The sequence below is a fragment of the Sander vitreus genome, chromosome 20, assembly GCF_031162955.1.
Source record: "Sander vitreus isolate 19-12246 chromosome 20, sanVit1, whole genome shotgun sequence".
In the NCBI taxonomy this organism is placed as follows: Eukaryota; Metazoa; Chordata; class Actinopteri; order Perciformes; family Percidae; genus Sander; species Sander vitreus.
The window spans coordinates 20,622,203-20,646,589 of record NC_135874.1 but is presented as its reverse complement, the minus strand read 5'-3'; the positions used below and the strand labels follow the sequence as shown (position 1 = coordinate 20,646,589).

Below are 24,387 nucleotides of genomic sequence, written 5' to 3'. Positions count from 1 at the left end.
TTATAGTTCATATGCCAACTTTTAAAACATTTCATAAACAATTAATTAGCTACATTATTTCATGTTATCCATACAACATTAGAAAAAATTGGAAAAAACTGAACTTTATCTCCCAAGATGCATTGCCCATGTAGGATATAAATTTAACATTTCTTAACTTTTTAAACAGTTCATGTGCCGATTTTTATAACACCTTTTTTCTGTTTTTTTTAATTCTACCATCTTCCCTGTGGTGCCCCACACCATATATAGTCTATGGGCAATGGAAGCTGTTTCTTGTACTGTAGAAACGGCTGACAGAAATTCCCTGAAAACGTGTACACTGGTGAATTCATCAATAATAAGTAAGTAAAATAAAAAGTAATCAATGTTGCATACCTTTATCCTATTCAATATCTGTAGAGAACAGGCCTCAAAACATAAGTATATCTGTGAGTGATCAGCCCTGTTAAATACCTTTATGTGGGCAATGTATCCTCCAGGATACAGGCATTCAATGCCTGATTATCAAAGTTGTGAGATGATAATTTTAAAAATAGCCACAAGAACATGTAAAATTTTTACTATTTTCTAAAACAAAATCACTCTAAAATATCATAAAAAATAGAAAAAGAAAAATATAACAACACTTACCTCATGGCCAATGTCTTTGTCCACATATGCTCCCATTTTGGATTTTGATACAAATGTTTGTATCACCCCATCAGTGTTTCTCATCAACTGCAACCACATAATGCCCCTCTCCCCATAGCTTATCCAGTGTTGGATTGCTGTTTATTAGTTTATTATGTCAGGAGACGTTTACTTTCACACTTCACAAGAAGTAGAGCAGTAGTACCAAACATAATTTCTCCAGAAGGAGGAAGTCCATTGGAATTTTATTGGAATTTTAGTGCCCTATTCTGTCCTACCTAAATGACATAATAGGGCAATTCTCAATGGCTCCAAAAATGACATATAAGGTTGTTCTATTTAAAGCGTAACTCTTTTTGTGAATGTACCCGAGTCAAACTTTCGTTTAAAAGCATATTTAGGACGGAAGCGTCACTTTAAAGATTTACCGTATTTTCGTTTTTCGGTCAAATGGCCTTTTGAATGGGAGTGCTAGGGGCACTTTTGCTAGCCTCAACATAGCTATTTTTAAAACACTAAGAAGGCTCGACACAACATGAAACTTTGCTCGAAGTATCACCAGGGGCTCTACACCTTAACGAAAGCATTGACAACATTGTTTGTGTACACAGAGTTTACTAAAAGAAAGGTTTTGAACAACTCACCGTAGCTCTTGTTGTTTCCGGCCGCTACCACCTCGGCAGTCAAAACGAGTCGATATCCGAATGCAAATGAACGGACTCCATATGAGGCTCCTTTTTCAACTACAAGGTCAATATTGTTTTTAAATAACGACAAAACAAGAAATAATCTGTGCATTTATATGGAACTAAGCTTTAGGAGCTTTCTATCTTTACTCTCCTCCCTGTTATGTTGCATTCGGAAATCAATTGTTTTTGACTGATAAAATGGCTGCAGCCGGAAAGAACAAGATTCTGATTAGAGTATTTTATAAAGTATGTATATTGGCTGCATTATCACGTAATTATTAGCCGCCATGCGAGCCAGCAAAACAAAGTCAAGAGCTCGCAAAAGTATAGTCAGTGTTTGTCCCCAGTACATGTTTTTTTTTTTCTTCCTCCATCTCACTTCCGGGGCTCCGTAGCTTATTCACTTTCAGAGTCAAATAAGATCATTGATACCATTCTTGTGTCTATACGGTAAATATGAAGCTACAGCTAGCAGCCAGTTTTCTTAGCTTTACAAAAATTCTGGATAGAGGGGGAAACAACTAACCTGGTTCTGTCCATAAGTAACAAACTTCGCCTACCAGCACATCTAAAGCTCACTAAGTTCAATTGTCTTGCTGAATTTTGAAGCACCAAGTGGAGAAAGTCCAGTTAGTGTTGTGTAACTTCAATCACGCATCTGCAGATTATACTAAGACATTGTTGAATAAATTGACAAAGAAAATGAATAAATTGCTGTAGAAATTTGTTAATCTGTAATGCTGTAACATGTCTAATTTCTACTGTATATAAATCAGGTTTGTTACATTATAGTCTGAATCCCATGCATCTCACCTAAATTATTTTGTCACTTGACCCTAGTGGAGATAGTTTTGGTTTTATTTGTGCAGGTTAGATTTCTGTCGCTGAAATTTGCTCCACCCCTCTCATACATAGAGGTGAATGGAATTATATTTGCTCTATGGTGTTTTAAGCCCCCAACGTCTCCTTCCAGGCAGCACTGCGACCGTTGACTTCAAGGCACCTAACCCTAACCTTAACCCTAACCATAACCATTGCCTAATCCTAGTGCCTTCCAGGCACCGCTGCCTGGAAGGAGATGTTGGGAGCTTAAAACACCGATAAACATTATATTCGGAGGACTCAGCATTAAAAGATAAAAAATTTAAATTTGAAGCAATAATCCTTATAAATGTCATGTTTGTTTGGCATCAACTACCACTTGGCTAGCATGCCATGGCAGTTCTTTGCACATCTTAAGAAGTTTATATTCAGTTAGAATCAGTGATGCTGGTTAGAATTAATGAACAAATGTCTGCACACATTTTTATGGTAAACCAATAGTTGTTGAGGTAATTTAGTCTGGACCAAAGTGGTGGAGCGACTGACACACCGGCATTGCCATTCCTACAGCACGCCACCAGCATGGCTAAAAACTGCCAGTGCAGAAAGTTAAACCACTCTATGGAGCTTTACTTGCACACTTGCAGAATATGAGAAATTCAGTGGTGGAAAGCGAAACTTTTTACTTAAGTAAAAGTATTGATACAGTGATGTAAAAATAGCCCATTAGAAGGAGAAGTCCTTACAAAAAGTAAATGCCATTATGTTAGTCTTGACTGGTGTTTCCTCTTAAAAAGCCAGAGCTAATGTCCATCTTCTTTATTGCTTCTGTATGCCATGGCTCCAGTTAGACTGTGATAGGATTTAAATGATTGTGTGGGAATTCCTTAAAAAAAATGTAAAGTTTTAATCTGATAGCATTATATTAGATAGAAATGGAAGAATCTGTCTACAGGGATTTCTTTGAAGTAACTGCCTGTGTGAGCTCAGTGGGTGGAGGAGTGCATGTCTTACTCTATTTCCTGTGACTGTAGTTGTGGCACTTCCTGTGTTTAAACAAATACAGGAAATGTCTGGATTAACATAAATGTCCTTGGCACTGGCCATCCAAATACATTTGGCCAACTTAAACACACACAGGTGATACACAAGTATACCCAACTCCACAATATTTTAAACTTGACTGTTTAACTGTTTTGGTTCAGTTTGCATTGCTTCATTTAAAAAAAAACTAGGGAAAGCTGCATTGTTTTTAGTTTAAGGTAAATGTGAGTAGTTCATCTGGCCTAATGACAAGGTGCCTTAATTGGATGACTAAATTGTAATTTTGAATAACATTCATACATTTCTTCCTTTATTTTTACTTTGTGGAGTCATATATATATATATATATATATATATATATATATATATATATATATATATATATATAAATAATACCGTAGTGCCCATAAATCCTGCAAGGCACGCTCTGTACCACTCTTTATGAAATCAATTTATACCTTATCTCCTATATGATAGAGTCTGAACTTGGGCACTACTACTACAGAAGTAGTTCATAAAAGGTTTTATCTTCATTATCACACATTTAGAGGTACAATAAATTCAATCAATAAGTAAATGTTACAGGTTAGATGGCATATAAGGAAATAAACAATTTATGACACTATATAAAAATAAAGTGTATGTGAACTGTTGTCCCAGTGGCAGCAGGGTCATAAAGGTCACAGGTTCCATACCTCCAGCAGCTATTGTGCGTCCATCCACTGCATCCATTTGTCATGCCAAAGTGTCTCCGAGGCGCTGACCGTTGCATGTTCATGTTCTGAACTTGGGCACTACTACCACAGAAGTATTTCATAAAAGGTTTTATCTTCATTATCACACATTTAGAGGTACAATAAATTCAATCAATAAGTAAATGTTACAGGTTTGATGGCATATAAGGAAATAAACAATTTATGACACTATATAAAAATAAAGTGTATGTGAACTGTTGTCCCAGTGGCAGCAGGGTCACAAAGGTCACAGGTTCCATGCCTCCAGCAGCTATTGTGCGTCCATCCACTGCATCCATTTGTCATGCCAAAGTGTCTCCGAGGCGCTGACCGTTGCATGTTCATGTTCTGAACTTGGGCACTACTACCACAGAAGTATTTCATAAAAGGTTTTATCTTCATTATCACACATTTAGAGGTACAATAAATTCAATCAATAAGTAAATGTTACAGGTTTGATGGCATATAAGGAAATAAACAATTTATGACACTATATAAAAATAAAGTGTATGTGAACTGTTGTCCCAGTGGCAGCAGGGTCACAAAGGTCACAGGTTCCATGCCTCCAGCAGCTATTGTGCGTCCATCCACTGCATCCATTTGTCATGCCAAAGTGTCTCCGAGGCGCTGACCGTTGCATGTTCATGTATTGTAAGGCACCACAATCAAAGGAGTCAGCTTAACTGCCTACAGCTCACTGGGGCCGGAGACATCTGGAGAAGCAGTCAAAACACTGTGGAGCCTGCCATTGTTTTTTTATTTCAAAACGGAAATGGTCAGTGGGGGAGTAAAAAAGAACCCATAACTGCTGCTAAACATGGTTTCCGTCTTTAGTTTGTGTCCCAAACAGGATGCATGAGCATGAATGTTAGTCTCAGACCCACACCACTTGTTTTTGGCTACGAATGGACAACCACATATTGGTCACATTTCACCCCCAAAGCTCCCAAGGACCTTCTGGATATCAGTTAATTTGTTGATCTCTATGGCAATTATGTTGTGGATTTTTCTGCTGCCGCTCATCAACAGCTTTGAGGGTTTATCAGCTGAACATGAGACGCTATGTACCTCAAACGCCTGTTTCACCCTGAATATGGACAGAATGAGCTTTAGGGATGCCCGTCAGAACTGTGACCACAATGGAGGTTATCTGATGACAGTCAGAGACGAAGAAGAAGAGGATGTGCTGCGCTCGCTTCTCTCACAGATCCAAAGACAACGTCAGGACAGGGTGTTTAAATTTTGGATTGGATTAAAACTGCACAGAGGGGACTGTGTGTTGGCTGACAAGACTCTCAGGGGGTTTAGGTGGGTATCTGGGGAGGAAGAGTCCCACTACTCCAACTGGGAAAAAGAACCTGTCACCACATGCACTGAGGAGAGATGTGTAAAAGTTCATTATACTATATCAGGTCAGAACCAACTGAAATGGACTGCTGGACCTTGCAAAAGCCCTGCTTTTTATGCATGTAAGTTTTATTTTAAGGGAATGTGTAAACCTTTGGCTCTATTGGGGCCTGGACAAATCACCTACACAGCGCCCTTCTCAGAAGAGCCACAAAGAAGTGAAATGCAATCATTTCCGCTCGCAACATATGCTGTTATTTTATGTAGTGACCAACAGTCTCAATATGTTGTGTGCAAGGGGATGGACGACATCTATCGTTGGACTGAACCTGGTCCGTTTTGCAAAACAGGGAAGCAAAATTGCACGATAAGCAATGGCGGATGTGAACATTTGTGCCACCAGGATGCAGATGAGGTTCAATGCTCATGCAAAGAAGGTTACGACCTGGATGAGGATGGACTCAGTTGCAGGATAAAAGACTTGTGCGGCGTTGACACCTGTGAGCATCAGTGCGTAATGAGGGAGTCTGGGTATTTCTGCAAATGTCCAGATGGGTTCAAACTAGATGCAAACCAGCGGAACTGCTCTGATATTGATGAGTGCCAGTCACAAGCCTGCGTGCATCATTTGTGCATAAATACGCACGGCAGTTACACATGTGCATGTGAAGGCGGCTACGAAATGGTTGATGGTGAATGCAGGGATATGGATGAGTGCACGCAAACAAGATGTGAGCACAGCTGCTTGAACAGTTTGGGATCCTTCTCTTGTTCCTGCAATGAGGGCTTCACTTTATCCGAGGATGGGTACTCGTGCGTAGATATTAATGAATGTGTCAGTAATCTCTGTCAGTTCAAATGTGTCAATACTGTAGGCAGCTTCTTGTGCACCTGCCCGCAAGACTTCCACATGGAGACAGATGGAGCGACCTGCGCTCCAGATATGACAGAAAAATCAGCTGCTTCATCAGATGACCTAGCTGAGGAGGAAACACAAGAAAACGCCACAGAGTCTTTAACCAGAACCACAGTTGTGCTCCAACACCAGTCTCCTCACACTGACGCACCGCTTCCAGACCTGGTGAACGTTACGCACAATGATCAGCAGAGAAACGTATCTTTGATGACAGGTTTTGCCAAGACAGTGAATTCCAAGGTGATCATCTGCATCCTTGGTTCAGTCATTCCTCTGCTGCTTTTAGTTGCATTGACACTGGCTGTTGCAATTTTTCGATGCAGTCGCTCCAAAAAAGAAGCCAAGAAAAATACCAGTACAGATGGCTACTGTTGGGTGTCTTCTGGTTTGGATCCGCGTTTAGAGAAACTATATGAGTCCATCCTGACTGATGACCTATGACCTGATAGTGGTGGAGAAGACTGTCTACATGGATTATCATGCTTATTTATGTAATTTATGTTTTGCAGCCTCTCTATGTTAGGCTGTGTTGTTGTGAAATATTACATATCAAATCAAATAAAAAATAGAAAAAAGATGCTGATTTTGGCAAGAAGAAGCAAAGTGTAAATATGTGTATGTGTAGATGTAAGGGGCTCTGTATAATGAGCATGACTGGGTATCGAGAACTGATAGTTTGGACTGGGTGCCAGATGATTCCAGAAAGAAAAAAGAATGAAAAAGAAGAAATATTAACAATGATTTATCTGTACCAGCATGTATTTGTTTAAAGTGAGCATTTTTATGTTAAGATCAGTCAGCTAATTTTGTAATTTGTCTTGTCTGGCCACATGTTCTGCTATTTTATCAATATACTGTATATGTTAATGTATGTATCACTGCCTTTTCACTCAACCTCAGCTTCTGGCCAAAAATCATTGGTGTCTTTACTGCATCATTAAGATGATATCAAAAGATTACAAATTATGTTGACCTTTCAGTACCAAAATGGAAGAAGTATTCAGATTGTTTACTCAGACATGCAATTTTTCATTTTACTTGCTGAATGGAGTTTGCACATCTGATGCTGGTGTAAATATGTATTGATAAACACATGTACATCAGAGTATTGAATCAATATACTGTATGCTATCTGATGATTAAGTCATGTTATGAGACAAAATAAATAGTTTGTTCTAAAATATGAATAGGTTTTTGTTCCTATATCTGCATAATGATGATCTTTGGCTTTGCCAACATTGAAAAAACCCAGTAGTGTAACGTTATCTCATTTCCTTCCTGTCTTTACCGTTGTTATTGTCCTGAGGGGTGTTGCTTCCGGAGTAGGTAGCCCCAGGCTCTAAATTCTCCAAACTATAGTCAGCCGACTTTATAGGATGATCTACTGCACGACATCATGGCCTGCTTGCAACTGACTGTTTTTGTGCCAGTGAAGGTAATGACAATGACTATTTTGATGTCAGTGATTTTGTTCTTGTCTATAACGACAGGATTTGGCATGGAGCAGACTGGTGTCTGTAGGCCTTTTTGTACTGGGAGTGACTGCATAACAGTAGATCAAGACAGAGTGGATTTTCAAACTGCTGAGGAAGCATGCCGTGACAGGAATGGGGAACTAATGACATTTTGGTCTGAGACAGATGAGAGCACCCTTGACAGTTTGAGACAAGAATTGTATGGAAACTTCTGGATTGGACTGTGTTTACCAGCTTCTGCCTGTAGCAACCTTTCAGCTCCGCTGAGAGGCTATAAGTGGACCTCTGGTAATGTGCACAGTAGCTTTATTCCATCCTTTGGCACATGGAAAGACAATGTTAAAGTCTGCTCTCCACGCTGTGTGTCACTTTCAAATGGTCAAAAGTGGACAGAGAGGCTGTGCTCGGACAAAACGGATGGGTTTCTGTGCAAAACAAAGCGCAAAGATGCATGCCAGGCACGAGAATTATCAGATCCTAATGTTATCAAAAGCTCTAAAGGCTGTAAAGGTGGTCCTTGTGAACATATGTGCTCAGATGTAAAAGGAGGTTATATATGCTCTTGTTTCAGTGGATATATCCCAGACAGCAAGAACCCCAGGGAGTGCAAACAACACTGTCCACAACATAAATGCCCAGCGAAATGTCAGGGAAAACCCAGCGAATGCTACTGTCCTGATGGCTTTCTATTAAGTGATACATTTTGTGAGGACATTGATGAATGTTTGAATGATGGATGTGATCAAGAGTGTAAAAACACTTTTGGAAGTTTTGTGTGCTCCTGCGGAAAAGGATTTGTACTAAAAAATGAAGTCAACTGCGTCAAAGCAGAGGGCAATGAAAGTTTTGCTGTCACAACTCCTATCGTTATAGCTTTTGTTAAACCAGCCACCAATAATCATACACTGAAGGGTTCTTCTGTGCCTGCTGGCGAGTTTCTCTGGATATGGATTTTTGTTGTTGTGGCTGTGGTAGTGTTTATATTTGTGATAAGGTTTTATGTTGTTAAGCGGCAGAAGTGCAGAGAACAAAACTCCAATCAGCCGTCTACTGCTCCTGTGGAGAATATTGAGTGTTAATTCCATTCCAAACAATGATGATCACCAACTCCACTGGTCCCTTTGGCATTTCAAGTTTGGGAGACTCCATTACATTTATCAGATGGCTGCGGTCTGTAACTTCTCCGAATAAACGAGTAACAGGTTTTTTTATCGAGGTAATGCATTATAAAATAATAATAATAATAATATGAATTAATATTAATTCATTGCAATTGCAGCATATAGGAAATATTTTCATGTTGTATGTGTCCCAGTAGAAGCTGAGAGGTCATTTTATAGGTGGTAGTCAGAAAATTCTAATTCTCATTTTATGAGTTAAGCATATGTTTCATAAGTAAAATGCTAATCTGAAAATGGAATTCCTCAGGGATAGTGCTAGCTCCTTAAAGTGTCAACGTGAATGTACTGTGTTCTTTCCAATACTGAATTTTCCTTTAAACATTATTATCTGTGCATATAGGTTACATGTAACTGTTTGTAAAATATGAGTTTTGAAGTACATGAGTGAAATGGTCTTTAATATGGGACTCTAGAGGGCGATTTCATGTAATGTTCTAATCTTTTGTGTATCATGACATGAAATTAAAATTTGAAGTCATTCATAACAAGTCATTGCTGGCATTATTCTTGTTCTTAGAGTGCCATCTACAGTTCTGTTGTACAAAATTGCAGTAACATGTGTCTTCATTTGTTCATGCTAGCTTACAATGTTATGAGTAACATCTGTGTTTTAGTTATTATGACAAGTCATATTGTCTTCTGTAAAAACAATGCATATTATGACAATAAATTGGTAAATGTTGTCATCTGGTTTCAATTTTCCATTTAATCGGCTTTATTTCCAAAACAGAAATTAAAAGTCAGTCAATAAATATAGTATTTATTTTACAGTTTACATTTTTCTGGACTTTTTTCTCTGAATGGAGAACTGAGTGGATCCCTCTTCCTCTTTATCTGATGATTCCCATGTCCCTCCTCTCCACACTGGTTGTAAGGAAACATCAGAACACAGACATCCTCATCACTCTGGCAATGTAGTCAGACACCCTGAACCAGTCCTCCCTTTGTGCAGGTGCACATTCAGTACACTATCACAGCATTGGTCTTTTTTACATATCTTCTTAAATTGCCTTTTAACGTTAGAGTATATCATGTTTCAGTTCCCTACAGCTGCCACTAGATGTTACTGTTGGACATAGTCTATTTTACTAATAGTGCTTCACCAAGCAATAACCATTAACTACATATAGTAGCCACTTCCTATAGATCCAGAAACAAAGAGTACTGAATGTCTGTACATTAATATGGCACCTTATGGCAACTAGCACCCTAACAGGAGTTAACCTGATTTTACATAAGGTATATGGTCAACCAAATCTACTCTGAGATTACCTAGATAATCCCATATGTAAACTCTTAGTAGGCTAACCTATCCAGGCAGCAGGGGGTGAGGGGAAATCATCGAGTGCTGCCTTTATTTCATTGGTTCTATATAAGTGTGTTTAAACTTATCTCCCCAAAAAAGAAGCACGGCAGTTAAGACCGCTGTTAAACAGGAGTTCCTGTGACTAATCAGTGAGAAAACATCAAGACAATGAACAAACACCATTAAAAACATGTGGGCAAAAATCAGTGGTGACAGCTAATATAATGTGACTAACAGAGCATATTTTAAAGTTGGACTGCAGTGTTGATAAGACTGGGTGGTACAAACCTAACCTAAATGACCAGTTGTGGCTGACAAAACCTCATCTCTGCCAGTTTCCTATAATACAGTACATTTGTGAGCTTACATAAACCAGCCAATCAAAACAGGAGGAGTTACCTTGTTAGGAGGTAAACAAAAAAAACAAGTTTTGTATGTGTGGCAGACACCCTTTAAGAAAATTATAGTTTGCCTACATTTATGTTGCTTTGCTTTTATTCTTAATTTGATTTTATGCATTTATTGCAACCTGTTTTGTTTCAGATGGTAACCCTTTTCATGAGTTCATGCAGGCTACCGTATGCATTCTGTTGTGACATCGAATTGCAAATAAATCCTATATTTCTGCTCACTTTGTCATAATCTTGTTAAAGTCCGAATTCTCAAACATATAGTTAACCCAAACACCTAAAGTATAGATTTACGCAGTTGTGCGTTACTTTAAAATGCAGCATATAACTGATCCTGGGAGGTTATTTTAGGGTAAGAAATTCATTAACTTCCACGTCAAGGACGTCTACTAACGTAAACACGGAAGTAGGGGCTGTCGGTCTCCTTTTTGCTTCATCCTATCAGAAAGTAGGCGTCAATTCATAACAGTGTCATTGGGTTAAAGTTTGCCCCACCTTTGTTGCTCATATAAATAATAGCAACTTGAATTTGGGTTAGCATGTTGAGAGAATAGAGAACAGCTCGTTTTCAGACACATTTAGAGCAGTCAGGTTGCTGAATACCTCATTCGTTTGCTGAGTAAGCTCAACACTCAACAAAGCAGCAGCATGTCGGTCGACAGCGTGTTTAGGACCCGCTCTCTCGGTGTGGCCGCCGAGGGTCTTCCTGACCAGTATGCCGACGGCAAAGCAGCGAAAGTCTGGGAGCTGTACATCGGAGACACGCAGAGTAGGACGCAGGAATACAAAAGCTGGGTGGTGTCTTTGCTGAAAGAGCAAGGGGTGCAAAGAGTGCTGGATGTAGCCTGCGGAACAGGGTAATGTCAGACCGACGTTTGAGAAGGGTTTAAGTTAGGGCTGGTGTGGCGGTGAACGTTTCACCAAACTCTATTAAAAATGTGTTCAATTTAATGCATACCCTTGTATATCTGCAAACGTAACACCCCCAGTGAAGAAATGTATGGCGTTTCTATATTTGCATAACCTAATCTTTAATTCGGCATTAGCACTATACACCAAGTCTACATTATTTAAATGAATATTAATCATTTCAGTTCACGTCCTCCAGCTACAGCATATTTTGATGTGTAACGTTAGCAAATGTGGTAAGAGAGATGTTTCTTTACCTTCTTTGTTTCTTGATAGTCATAGACAAAGATTTACACCTGCATAAAAGAGTCAATTGTAGGTTTAGATAATTCGATATGTAAAAGTATTAAAAATGCCAATATTGCTTCTATAATAAGTGAGATTATCTATAGTTAATCAAGTTAGTTTGACTTTCCAGGATTTTCAACTCGGTGACCCCTTTAATTTTAGACAAAATCCGGATTAGGCCAGAGAGCGATGAATGAAAGTGCAGAGTTGCACCAGCCACTGTGCCAGTTCCTGCCTTCGGCAGCAGTCTGGTACCATGAGCTGAGTCATGTTGATTGAAAGTGTTTTTATGTTACAACTAAGAAGGCTTATATGGCCTGAACAAAAGCCTCAATATACACGTGTTGTGAAGATCAGTAGCCTATACATTTTCTGCCTTTTTACATTTACACCAGTTAGGCCTACCCACATTTGAAGCACATAATCAACATTGGGGTTGCTGAATGGGAGATGTACTGTTTGTGTAAGTGGAAGCTAGCTGCTGAATTTGACTTGTGTGTGATAGCAGATGTAGGGTTCACTGGACATGGTTTGCTGCAGGGAGTTTTGACTGGTTCAATGCAGTCTGAGTACCTCTGCTGATACAGAACAGCAGCAAGGCCATTGGCTGAACTCAACAAGAAAACAGCATACTATAATATATACTATATATACTATATGTGTAGTCCCTCAATTCACATCAATTGGTCTTTCTGTCTGGGAGAAGTTGTGCAGGAGATGCAATATTATTATTTATTTTGTAATTTAATGATGTACAACTGGATTATACACTAAACAAACATCCATTCAGTGATCTATCAGTTTAGTTGAACCATCTGTAAAATGGGCTGCAGAAATGTATTTTCGTATCGTATTCGTAATTTTTATATTGATCACTTAAAACCATCATTGCAGCCACTTCACAGAGGTAATCATCTTCATCATAACGCCCTCATAATTTTCATAAATTTTCTGAAATAGACATAGTACAGCTTCATATCTTACATATGGCTGCTGTGATCTAGTATGGAGGCATTTAACACACCGACTCTGACCCTATTCCATAGTAGAAGTGTGTCTCAGCACCACAACCATCTGGGGCGATGTAAACATGCTCACAGTGGAATGAGGTCAACAAATGGCCTCACTATTTTTGGCTGTCTAAATGTGCCTGTGATGCCAGGCTCTCCAGTTGTTGTGTCATCAGAGCTAGCAGTGACTTATGCAAGAGCAGAAGAAGCTGTAGATCATGCTTTAAGCTACAGATCATGCTTTCAGTTAAGGATCCAATCATCGTGACTTGCAGATAAATGACCTTGATCTGAACCGTAGAAGATTTTTTTTGCTTTTGTTTTGTCTGAGATTTATGTTGCGTAATTGCAAGTGAACCAAAGCTTGTAAAAAATGTTGCCTTAAACTCAAGGACGAGGTTGGATTTCAGCTACAAATCTGCATTCTTACTGTTGATTTGCTTGGTCTCCCTGCATAAAGACTGTTGTGGTTTTTGTATTTTTTAAATATATTTTTATACCATTGTGTTACTATCTTGCAGTTGTTGTTAATGATTGCAGTTTAGGTAATACTGTTGTTTCTTGTGCCAACATTTTGACAAAAACTGCAATGAGCTCCTGAGTTGCTCTTTAACATGAACTGCACATCAATTTGATTCCGTTGTTTGAATTTTTTGAACTCATGGATATTCTTTAACAGCTAGTTACTATTTGAAAAGAGCTGTAATCGCTCAAGACACTTCAGTGCAAGGACTGTCCAAACAAGACTCAACAGCCTCAGTTCAGACTGTGTTTTGGCCTGGGTTCATGTTGTTCTGCCATGCTTTCTAAGCATGAGGAGCTACTGACTATCAAATATCAACCATCTCTTTATACCTGTAAAACATTAAGTTGTTGCATGATGATATTACTAACAATCTGCATCGCTGTTTGAGGATGAGCAAAGGTTATTTCTGTTGTCACTTGTCAATGTTATGCTGTTTTTCCATTATGTGGTACCTGCTCGACTCGACTCGGCCGCGATGCCCTGTCCTCATTTTTCCATTGCAGATTTAGTGCTGCCTCATGCGTGAGTCGAGCGTGGCTGGTCGTCGTAGCGACGCCGCAGGAAACTGCTGTGACCAAACGCAACACACACAGAACGTCGAAGGTGTGTTGTTTTTGATTCTCAGCATGTGACTGTTGCCACAGCCAGAAGACACATTTTGTTTCAAAAGAAGCTGGAGGCCGCAAAAAAAAAACACAGCTGGCTAAACAATTTAAAAATGGCGGGTTTGTTCAGGACACCCCCGTCTGTCGCTAGCAATGATGACGCAGTGATTAGTGACGATTCTCTCCGACCAATCAGTAGTCTGCAGTCAGCAAAAAAAAGTACCTGTTGGCAGGTACCAGGGACCTTTTTTCATAATGGAAAACCAAAAAATGCGAGTAGAGTCGAGCAGGTACCATGTAATGGAAAAACAGCATTAGTCTAATAGATAAAGTCAATGAAATCACCATTGTCACACCCTGCTGTAGTACACAATAAAGTGTGTTATTAGCAGAACTTGAGAGATTATGAGATTATGCTGTTGTTTGTATACATAACTGGTATTTACAGAGTGTGTGTTTTATTTTGTAGAGTTGACTCCATCATGTTGGTGGAAGAGGGCTTTAAAATGGTGAGCGTGGATGCCAGCGACAAAATGCTCAAGTATGCGCTGAAGTCAAGATGGGAGAGAAGAAAAGAACAAGCTTTTGACCAGTGGGGTACTACATTTTATTATTTTGTTAGGATTGAATTGTCATGTTTAAATGTTCAGACCACTTAAAAAGTTCCTTAAAGTCTTTATTGGATAAACTGAGCATGCTCTTTTAGGTTATGCCAAATCAAATTGCTGCAGTGTTCATCAGGTGACATCCTCATGTTTTCCTCTTTACGGTTAACTCCTTGGCCCTTCTCTTGTCCTCAGTGATTGAAGAGGCCAACTGGTTGACGTTACCAGAGGACATTCAGAAACCAGGAGCTGGCTTTGATGCTGTTATCTGCCTCGGCAACTCATTCGCCCACTTACCAGACTTTAAAGGTACGTGAAACATAAAAGGGACAGAGCCATTACTTAAAGGTTCGTAAGCTTTTGAGGTTCATACTTGTGTTTTGGGTTTCTACTAGAACGTGTTTACATGCTTTAATGTCAAAAATACATTTATAAATATATATGGGATTCATTTCGGATCATCTCCAACCAAACATAATCTATCCTGCAAGCCAATAACATAATCTTTTATTACTTAAACAATGTGATTTAATTATAGTTCATTCTGTTGATGGTGATCATGTTATTGCCTTAAGGGGACCAGAGTGATCAAAAGTTGGCCCTTCAGAACATTGCCAGTATGGTCAGACCAGGTGGGATCCTCATCATTGACCACCGTAATTATGACTACATCCTGGAGACCGGCCGGGCACCACAAGGCAAAAATATCTACTATAAGGTACTAAACTTAATGGAGTTAGGAATGTTTGGGAACTTTAGGCCTTTTATTTGAGAGGACAGCTGAAGACATGAAAGGAGAAGGGAAAGGGGGGAGGATGACCGCTGCGGTAAGGAATAAGCCTCTTTATTTTTCACAGAGGTTCAACTTGACATGTAGATGGATAATTTTGTAACTCATCCAACCTTATTCCCTGTATACACATTTCAGTAATTTTACCAGTAGCAGCTTCATCCTCCATCTTCGTCTACAAACGATGCATTCTGGCATTATTGAGTGTAGATCATCCGTTTTATGTCCCAACACACAGTCACTGTAGTTTATGTGCGTAAAACTAAACGTTTCTGACTCTTCATGAAAGGACCATCAACATCTACAACTGCCTTCAATTTTGGTTTATGGATGTTGTCGGAACCTGCTTAGCATGAAACCTCTTCTTCATTGAAGTGGTTCCATTGAGTCGGATCATTTTTAATACAATTTCCAGTAGGGCTGTACTTGACTAAAGAAATTCGTGGTCGACTAACACTCAAATCGATTTTGTCAACTAATCGATTAGTTGATTTAATCGACAGATCTGTAAAACTGAGTTTCAAAAAGCACCACTTTAAATCTTGTTCTCATAAGTTAGTCAAAAAATAAATCATTCAGCATGAAAAAGCATAAAGAAAGAAGAATGATGGTGGGAAGCCTGCTGGGGAACACAGAATGTGTAAAATGGGTGGATCCCTCACATTAAAGCTCCACGCTGTGAAATAAGAATCAGTTGGTGGCTCCATGTGTTTCAGAGAAATCATGTGGCTCACCACTACCCTCGTGAGACCGTCCTGAGCTCACGAGCTCCAGTTTTCCACTCGCAGATCAGTCTGGCATCTTGAGACAGAGAAAATTTGGAGCCGTTCGCCAAACGACCGACCAATCAGCGTTGGTTTTGAGGCGGGTTTAGGTGTGACGCTGACGCAACGAGAAGCGACTGTTCAGTCTAAACAACATGGCGGCTTCCACGGATGAGATGAGCGTAGCTATCGCGCAAGTTTTATCCGAAATTAGAAAGTATTCCTTCATTGAAAGAAGAGCAAAAAACGGCAATGGAGGCTTTTCTTGGAGGAAAAGATGTTTGTGCTCTTCTCCCGATTGGTTTCGGCAAGAGTTTGATATATCGTTGATCTGATTGGTTGATTTGGGCCGTCTATCACCAACATAGGTGGTGATAGACAGATGGTTTATCCAATCAGCTAACCAGTATTTTCGCCCCTTCCCAAAAGTTCTCCAACGGAAAGTTCCCAGATGGATATGCCGAGCAAATGCGAAGCAATCCATCTGGCGGAGTCAGGTTAGCTGACCACATCACACAGGCCAACAGTGTAAGTTAGCATCATTACATGGAGAAACTAAAACTGAATAAAGTGCAAGGGTATTTGTTTATTTCAGTGTATTGCATGTTATGTAAAGTACAGATTAACTTACTCTTAGCTTTACTTTGTTGCTTTGTGAAAAGGAGGTGGACAGACAAAATTGTTTATAAATGTTGTTTTCTTTTTTTTTTTTTTTTACACCATCTTAGCAGCAGCTGAGCTTAAGACCTAAATCTCTATCCAGAGCCTGCCGGATATTGTGAGGTTTTTCATTGAAATGGCCCCAAGAGAAACAGAAGGAAATGTGCACGGAATTGCGGGTTTGTTTGGCAATGGGCAGAAAAAACGATAATGTCAGGAGTACTGAGGAGAAGAAATCTATTTGGGAAGCTGGAACAAAATAAGTTAAGAGTGTTCCTGTGGCTTAAAATGATGCATAGCTTCTACTTTGTAGCTAAAATGCATTTATTTGCATGGAGTATAGTACAATGACAACATACGGTATGTTTGGATTCAGACCATAGATTGTATATAAAGAAGTTTCAGACATCTAAAGTTGAATTAAACAACCAATCCTGCAATTTATTATCTATCTTATTGGCAAAATATATAATATAGAAATAGCATAACAGCATTGAGCCATATTTGATTTATTTTCCACAAAACAAGCTCCATATTCTTTAATCCAGCCAATATAGGAACTAACCAGCTGGAAGGCCTAAATAGAAATACTATGTCAACAGTCATGTGCAAGAGCAAAATCCACTTCTAATACCTCTGTAATCCCAAAGTCTGCTCTCATGGTCCATGTAGTCCATAAAAGTAAGAGCTACCTCCTGGTTTTGTTCAGTCACTGCTCACTGTTGGCCACTACTCAGGAAAAGAGGAAAGGTTGTGACAAGTATCTTTGGTGCCTAATACTGATAAACATGTGTCATAAATGTGTGTGTTTGTGTTGTGCTGCAGAGTGATCTAACTCAGGACATCTCCACTTCGGTGCTGTGGGTCGACAATAAGCCCCATATGATCACTCTGGACTACACCATCCACGTGCCCAAGGCCACCCTTCAAAATCTTCCTGATGTCAGGTAGGTCAGCCCTTTGCTACTTACTAGGGCAATATGGCAGGGAAAAGCCTATTTTATGGTATATATAATTTTATGTTTTGATATGTTAAATATAGTAAATATTTTGCAGAAGCAAGTGAGTATTTACTAATAGATGAAATAACCAGAAACTGATGCCTGTTTTTGCTGAAGCAAATTAAATTCTTGAAAAGTATTTCATAAAGTCAATGTAAAAATCTAGTATTAACATTAGGCAGTCTTACCTTAATAATTTGCATGGCCTCATACAGTACATCCAGAGATAATTAAAGGGATTGTTTGGATATCTTGAAGTGGGGTTGTATGAGGTACTTATCCATAGTCAGTGTGTTAGCTACAGTTTATGGCAGTCGGCACGTCCCCAGTTTGGACGACTGTGAGTACCATAACAGAAGCTAAGCAATGTGCTGCTGTGGACAGGATCGGCAGCAAAACGTATTTACCTAAAAAAAAAAAAAAAAAGGCCCACTTAAATAAGTCAATATCAGCTGAAGTGTACACTATATTAAGAATAGTTTCCCTGCTTTACCTTGCTGTCGCAGACAGCCCTTTCTAACAGGGAACTGAGGCCGTTAATATCCATCTATGCTTCCTACAAAGCCACCAGACTAGTTTGACAAAAACAGTTATTTTACCTGGCAGAACACGGGAATTGCTCGTCTACTGCGATCTCGATCGGTTAGTTTGTTTGTGTTATTGTGTGACTTTGGTGAATCCTAAGTAAGCCTTTAAGGGAAAGTTTGGGGGGGGCGGGTACGACATGCATCAAAGTTTTCAAGCTAATAGCAGGGAAGTTTCAGTAGGGTATGTGTATGAACTAGTCGGTTACACCACTCTTTTTTTTAAATTGTGTCTCTTTCTTTCTTATAGTTTTCTTATGCAATTTTTTAAAGTGCTTTGAATGGCTACTGTCTATGACATTTTCTATATAAATTCCCGCTTTGCCCTAGTTGCCACTATTTATTCAAGGGCTACAATAAAATGTGCTGGGGAGAACATTGATCTGCTGGAAGCAGCAATTACTACCTGACAGGGATTTTAAAACTGCAAAGAGGTGCTGTGAGACAAACTTGTGAAAGAGTAATTACCCTTTCAAACTGTAATCATGAGGATCAGGACACAAATGAATGACACAGTAATAACCACCTTATAACAGCCGCTGTCAAAGTCAACTAGTATCATGTCATCTCTTACGTGTAGCTTCACAAACAGTTTGTGTTTGATAATGAAAGCTGCCGTGACATGCAGTATTTGTGACGGATAATGCTCTGATACCTGTCCTTTTGGTGCATATTCAGAGCAGTGTCAACTTTGCACTCGATTTATCAAATGACTGACTCTTCAGGCGTTATAAACATTCATCTGTCAGAATATAATCATGACGATGATGTGTGACCCTTTTGAGTAAAAAGTTACCTCAAAGGCATTCTCTAGTGTTTTATTTGCTTTCGGTATTTGTCTCACCGTCTGGTTTGTTTTTTCACCGTGAAGAATCTCTTACAGTCAAGGTAGAAAGGTCTCTCTCACCAGACATGTTAGACACAATAGAAAGTAACCTTTTAAAGAGTGGTTGGAGGAATTCTAATGTGCAGATGCTCTGTTTGGCCTCCCCAGTAAATTCCGTCTGTCCTACTACCCTCATCGTCTGCAGAGCTTCAAAGCTTTACTGACCGAGGCCTTCAACGGAAAAATGGAGCACAGCGTCTACGGAGATTTCAAGACGTACGTCCCTGGCCAGAGCCAGGCTCCGTGCTACTTCATCCATGTCTGTAAGAAGACAGCCTAAGAGCAACCTGTTACACACACACACACACACACACACACACACACACACACACACACACACACACACACACACAGCTAAGAAAATCATTTTTAAGTCTGAACATGCTCCTACTGTCCTCCAGATTTGGGCGAAATTCTATTTGAATATGTTTTAAACAATATTTCACTTTTTTTTTAGATCTTAATTAATAATAATAATTACAAAAGAAGCATATTGGCAATCATTTGTGTCCAGTGTTGGCACAGTCAAGAACGGTTATGCCAGTAGCTGGCATTATTATCATTATATAAGAAAATGTATTATCAGTGATTTTTGCTATGGTCTAAAAAGTTATAATTCAAACTTGCTATTAAAAACACAGTGCGTTCCTAAAACTCTAGAAAGGTCAAAGCTAATTTGAAAAATATATTCAAAATTTATCGGACCACTGTTTTGCCCATATCTGGTATTTTCCTAATGTTTCTGTGTGCTGCTTTAGTTTTATCTTGACCTCATTTCGTCGTTGCTTTCCGCCTTTCTGAACTTCCATAACCACAATGAACATGTTTTAACATGGTGCTGTACATTAGTGATATTTCTCATGATGGAACACTTGATATTAATTGCCAGTAATGTACGAAGTGCAATTCCAGACAATTGTATTTTAAAAGTTTACCACAAGGGTCTTAAAAGCACACACAAAGCATCCGTGTTTTGTGAATACGGTAGCCGTTCTTTTGCTTGTATTTTTGAGCTCGAAAAGTGGATCCCATTCTGGTCTACTGCCTTTCTTTAAATTTAGGCAAATCTGGCACAGCATGATGGCAGTTTTAATTCATTAGCTTTACTGTCGTGGCTGTCGCCACATGTTCAATAGTATTCTTGCACGCCTTGGTGGACGTCACTTAAATAAGACCAGAACGAAGTGAACATTTTGAATCACCCTGACACCTTAAAAAGGCTTGGTTAACCTGTTTAGGGTAAACCAGTGGGACTGTCAATCCAATCAACATTCCTTTATCCTAAAGTGTTCTTCTCACCAAATCCCCTCCAACTCCAGAGCTACATAACCTCTGACCTCTCTGAACCTGAAAATGTCTACTAAAGCCTGCTCTTGAGAGAACGGTTTCTAATATTTGAATGTAATTTGCCTTCTTTTTTTTTTTGTAGCAATTTAGGTTTTGTTTGGTTGGTTTCTAGGTTCTATTATTTCATGGTACAATTCATTTACTTTATTTGAGCTAAAAACAGCCTTTACATGTTCTGGGCACTAATTAATGTACAACAGGCCAGGAATCCTATTGAGGATTCATCCAGAACTACTACCAGAATCATTTTCGGAAATACTCATAGTCATTGCTGCGTGTACTAAAGCGTGTACAAACAGTTGCATTACAGTAATGACATAGAAAACCCAACCGTATTTAAAATTGTGTTATCAACCAAATATATTTCAAAAGTGTTATTTTCTGCTCAATCTTGGATTATTTTTGCTTCAAAAGTGCGAGAAACCTGATTGTTATTCAATTGTGCTGTACAGTACATTGTCTCAAATAATTGAGTTTAGCCAAATAATGAGGGGAGCATGATGAAAGAATAATTTATTTTTGCGGTTTTATCCAGGTTCAAATACATTTTGCTTCAACACCAAATTAAAAAGGTGTTTTTCACTGAAATGAAAAAGGAGCTCTACCAGAGAGAAATCAAATATTATCACTACCCCTGCTGTTTGCCTAAACAGGAGTGCACTGTGCATTCAAATGTTGTGCCAGTGCCTCTTGTAGAACTACATGTACGGTACGCAGTAGTTTGTAATTGAGATCAACAGTAGGTTCAGAATGTGGTAAGAATGGCTGGATGTTTGAGTGTCCTTGAAGGTTTATGTAGAGATTTCACAACAGTCTTATCATGTTGCCAGATCTTAAAAATAAAGTGTAAACATTTTATAATGAACAAGGATTATTGGAATTATTTTGCATGAAATAATAAAAAATATTTTAAGTAACCTGATTGTCATATTTTTATTTTCAGTGTCATGTTTCTGTGACATAATCGATACAAATTGAATTTGAAGATTCATCTGTTATCATACCTCATTTTAATGTACTACCAGATTTATTAACCAAGTAAACATTTATGTTTGAAAGGTTGTGGCAGCTGGCTCATATTTTTTGCATGTGAGGATTTATACAGTACAATGGACATGTTGATGAGCATATCTGAGAGTTACAGTTCTTTTAGAAAAGCAGTTTATTACAGCCATGTTAATCCCAGGAGCTGTCTCAGTATCACTGGGTCAAGTAAAGCTATTTGTACTTATACATTTAAAATCTGCATGAAAACACAAAATGCGAGAATTTCACTCACTGTTTTCACAATCATAATTCTCATATAACAACTATGCCAAAGCAACGGGTTAAAACTGTACATTGTACTCTAGATTATTGAGACACGATATGACGGCAATAGACCCTTTTCACAGCAGACATTATGACTTGTCATAGTAGGAAAAGTGTTAACTTACGATGGCTCTGTTAGAGTGACAGGGAGGATACCAGGACCCTGCAATTAAAGCATCCATCCATCCATCCATCCATCCATCCATCCATCTTCATCCGCTTATCCGGGGTCGGGTCGCGGGGGTAGCAGCTTCAGCAGTGCACTGCAATTAAAGCAGCTAAATGGAATTCAGCCATCATTAATGTTATTATTTACACCTGTGCTTTTCCTACTGTGAAAAGTTTGGGCCCTATTTTCACGATCTAAGCACACGACGTGAAGCGCCTGGCGCATGTGCGTAATTTAGGGCGTGTACGAATCCACTTTTGCTAGTTTAACGGCGGAAAAAAGGGTCCGTGCGTCATAGGTGTCATAATATGTAAAGATCTTCTGCATGTTTGTGTGCTGCTGCGCGTCCCTGTGTGTGTGTGTAACAAGCATAGTGTGCCGCGCTGTGCACGAGCCTAGGCGCATTTTACTAATTCACTGTTAAAATAACAATGAAATGCTGCATTATTGACTTTAGACCAGGTTTTTGTTGGTCAATGGTGCGATCACTTCCCACTGCCTCAAGATAGCAATACGCCAAGAATTCACCTGAACACACCTCCCTGTAAGACCAGCACGCCCATGGGCGCACAGATGGGCGCAGGTGCATTTGCCGTTTAAACGACGTGGGCACTGGACGGGAAATTGACAACTGTGTCGGTCTTACACTAGCAAAGACACTTGCATCGGGCTTTGTACTGTGCTACACCGGGTGCAAAAAATAATAATGTGAAAAAGGCCTATTGCCACGTTATTCCATCAATGTTAGATCCTATTACCCAAATTGTCAGCTAAGTGCAGAATACAGATTGGACACAAGAGGGCGGTATTACATAACATGTAACTATTGGAACGCAGTCCAAATCCCACAGATGAAGATCAAACTCCATTAATAAAATTCTGCTTTTTGTCTTTCTGCATGATAAATTTTATCATTACACCAATGTGATTCTTTAACTTAATCTAAGAAAGTTTTAAATGTCCCATTTATTTTTAATGGCACTGGTCTGGTCTCAATTATGTGTATTGTGATTGCTAAACCAATATCTTGCTTTAAAGACCAAAGGCCTTCACGTTTAGCTGACTGTATTTTTGTGGGTTTTTGTAAACCTAACAGAAGCAATGTTTTCACCTTCTAGCTCTCTTTTCTGCACACTGCTGTAACAAATAGAAATTCAAAGAACAGTAGAAAGTTCTTAGCCCCAATAAAACACAGCTTCTTCACTGTGTATTTCTTTTGATGTTGCCTAATTGTTAATTTCTTATACTGCTGTAAAACAATTACTACTGTAAATTTTATTCTCGTACTTTATCTGTTTTTAATTTTGTAATAGTTTTTAACTGCTCTTTAATGTTTTATGTAAAGCACTTTGAATTGCCCTGTTGCTGAAATGTGCTATACAAATAAAGCTGCCTTGCCTTGTGTGACATTTTGTCGGTGAGTGACATTTCCTGCTATTTTTCTGTCTGTCCTCTGAACATGAACTTGCTCACCGTCATCCAGCTTCTCTTCCCTGGAGCGCAGCGTCTGGAGCTCATCTCATCTGTCTCTCGAGGTATGCGATCAGACTCTTGTGGTAGACGGCCATGCAAGGAGCTGATACACAAACCAGATGTGAGAACCGTTTGCCAGATGTGGCTTGCTCTGCTTTGCTTTGCTCCAGTTAGGGGAGTCAAAGTGGTCAACCATGACTGGCTTTACTGGGGAGGATTGCTTTCACAGCACGCCATTGGCCAAATCAAACAAAAACAGAAAAAGTTGAGAGAGACAGATTGGATGGAAAGAAGGAGATTAGTAATTAGGATTATTAATGGTTATACTAAAGAGCCTTTAAGGAGAGGAGAAGAAATATGTTAAATTAAGCAACATTTAGCAGCTAAAAAGCCAGATATTGTTTTCTTGAGCTGAAAGAGTGAATATTAGATTCACATTTACAGCCATATACAGCTTTAAATGAACTGTACAACATTAGGGGAAATACATGATTTCTTGCCACATTTAATAATAATATAAGTAGATCAATACTTCTCCTTGAACCAAGAGTGGTATCAATCTTCTCATCTAACTCTCGGCAAGAAAGCGAATGAAAGTATTTCCCAAAATGTCAAACTATTCTTTTAAGTATGTATAAATGTGTTTATCTTACTATTATTTTCCAGTAAAAGTCACCAACGTAGTTTGAATAGGAGTTCTAGGAGAAGACAGGGAAAATGCAGGGATGTCTTTGATGACTTTCTTAAAATAGAAAAGGGCATTGGAGAAAAAGAATAGAAGGTGCAAAACAAGAAGTAATAAAACATCTACATCTTTGCCAACAAAACCACCCAACAAAAACTTCAACAGAGAAGCGAGGTGGACTCTGAAGACATGTAAAGAGGTGCAACCGTTGAAGTAA

General features: G+C 39.0%; 3 protein-coding genes across 3 annotated transcripts; all 3 read left to right on the top strand.

The window, feature by feature from the left end:
* The first annotated feature begins 4,696 nt into the window (after positions 1-4,696).
* cd93 (CD93 molecule) lies at positions 4,697-7,372 on the top strand. The gene has a single exon (XM_078276665.1). It carries the CDS (start codon positions 4,788-4,790, stop codon positions 6,624-6,626), a length of 1,839 nt encoding a protein of 612 aa, XP_078132791.1. The 5' UTR covers positions 4,697-4,787; the 3' UTR covers positions 6,627-7,372.
* Positions 7,373-7,626: 254 nt separating this feature from the next.
* LOC144534705 (thrombomodulin-like) lies at positions 7,627-9,614 on the top strand. The gene has a single exon (XM_078276667.1). The coding sequence runs from the start codon at positions 7,630-7,632 to the stop codon at positions 8,737-8,739; it is 1,110 nt and encodes a 369-aa protein (XP_078132793.1). The 5' UTR covers positions 7,627-7,629; the 3' UTR covers positions 8,740-9,614.
* Positions 9,615-11,046: 1,432 nt separating this feature from the next.
* gnmt (glycine N-methyltransferase) lies at positions 11,047-23,419 on the top strand. Its single transcript, XM_078276668.1, has 6 exons — positions 11,047-11,414; positions 14,365-14,492; positions 14,696-14,809; positions 15,076-15,218; positions 17,540-17,661; positions 19,294-23,419. The coding sequence occupies exons 1-6, from the start codon at positions 11,206-11,208 to the stop codon at positions 19,463-19,465; spliced, it is 888 nt and encodes a 295-aa protein (XP_078132794.1). The 5' UTR covers positions 11,047-11,205; the 3' UTR covers positions 19,466-23,419.
* Positions 23,420-24,387: the final 968 nt, after the last annotated feature.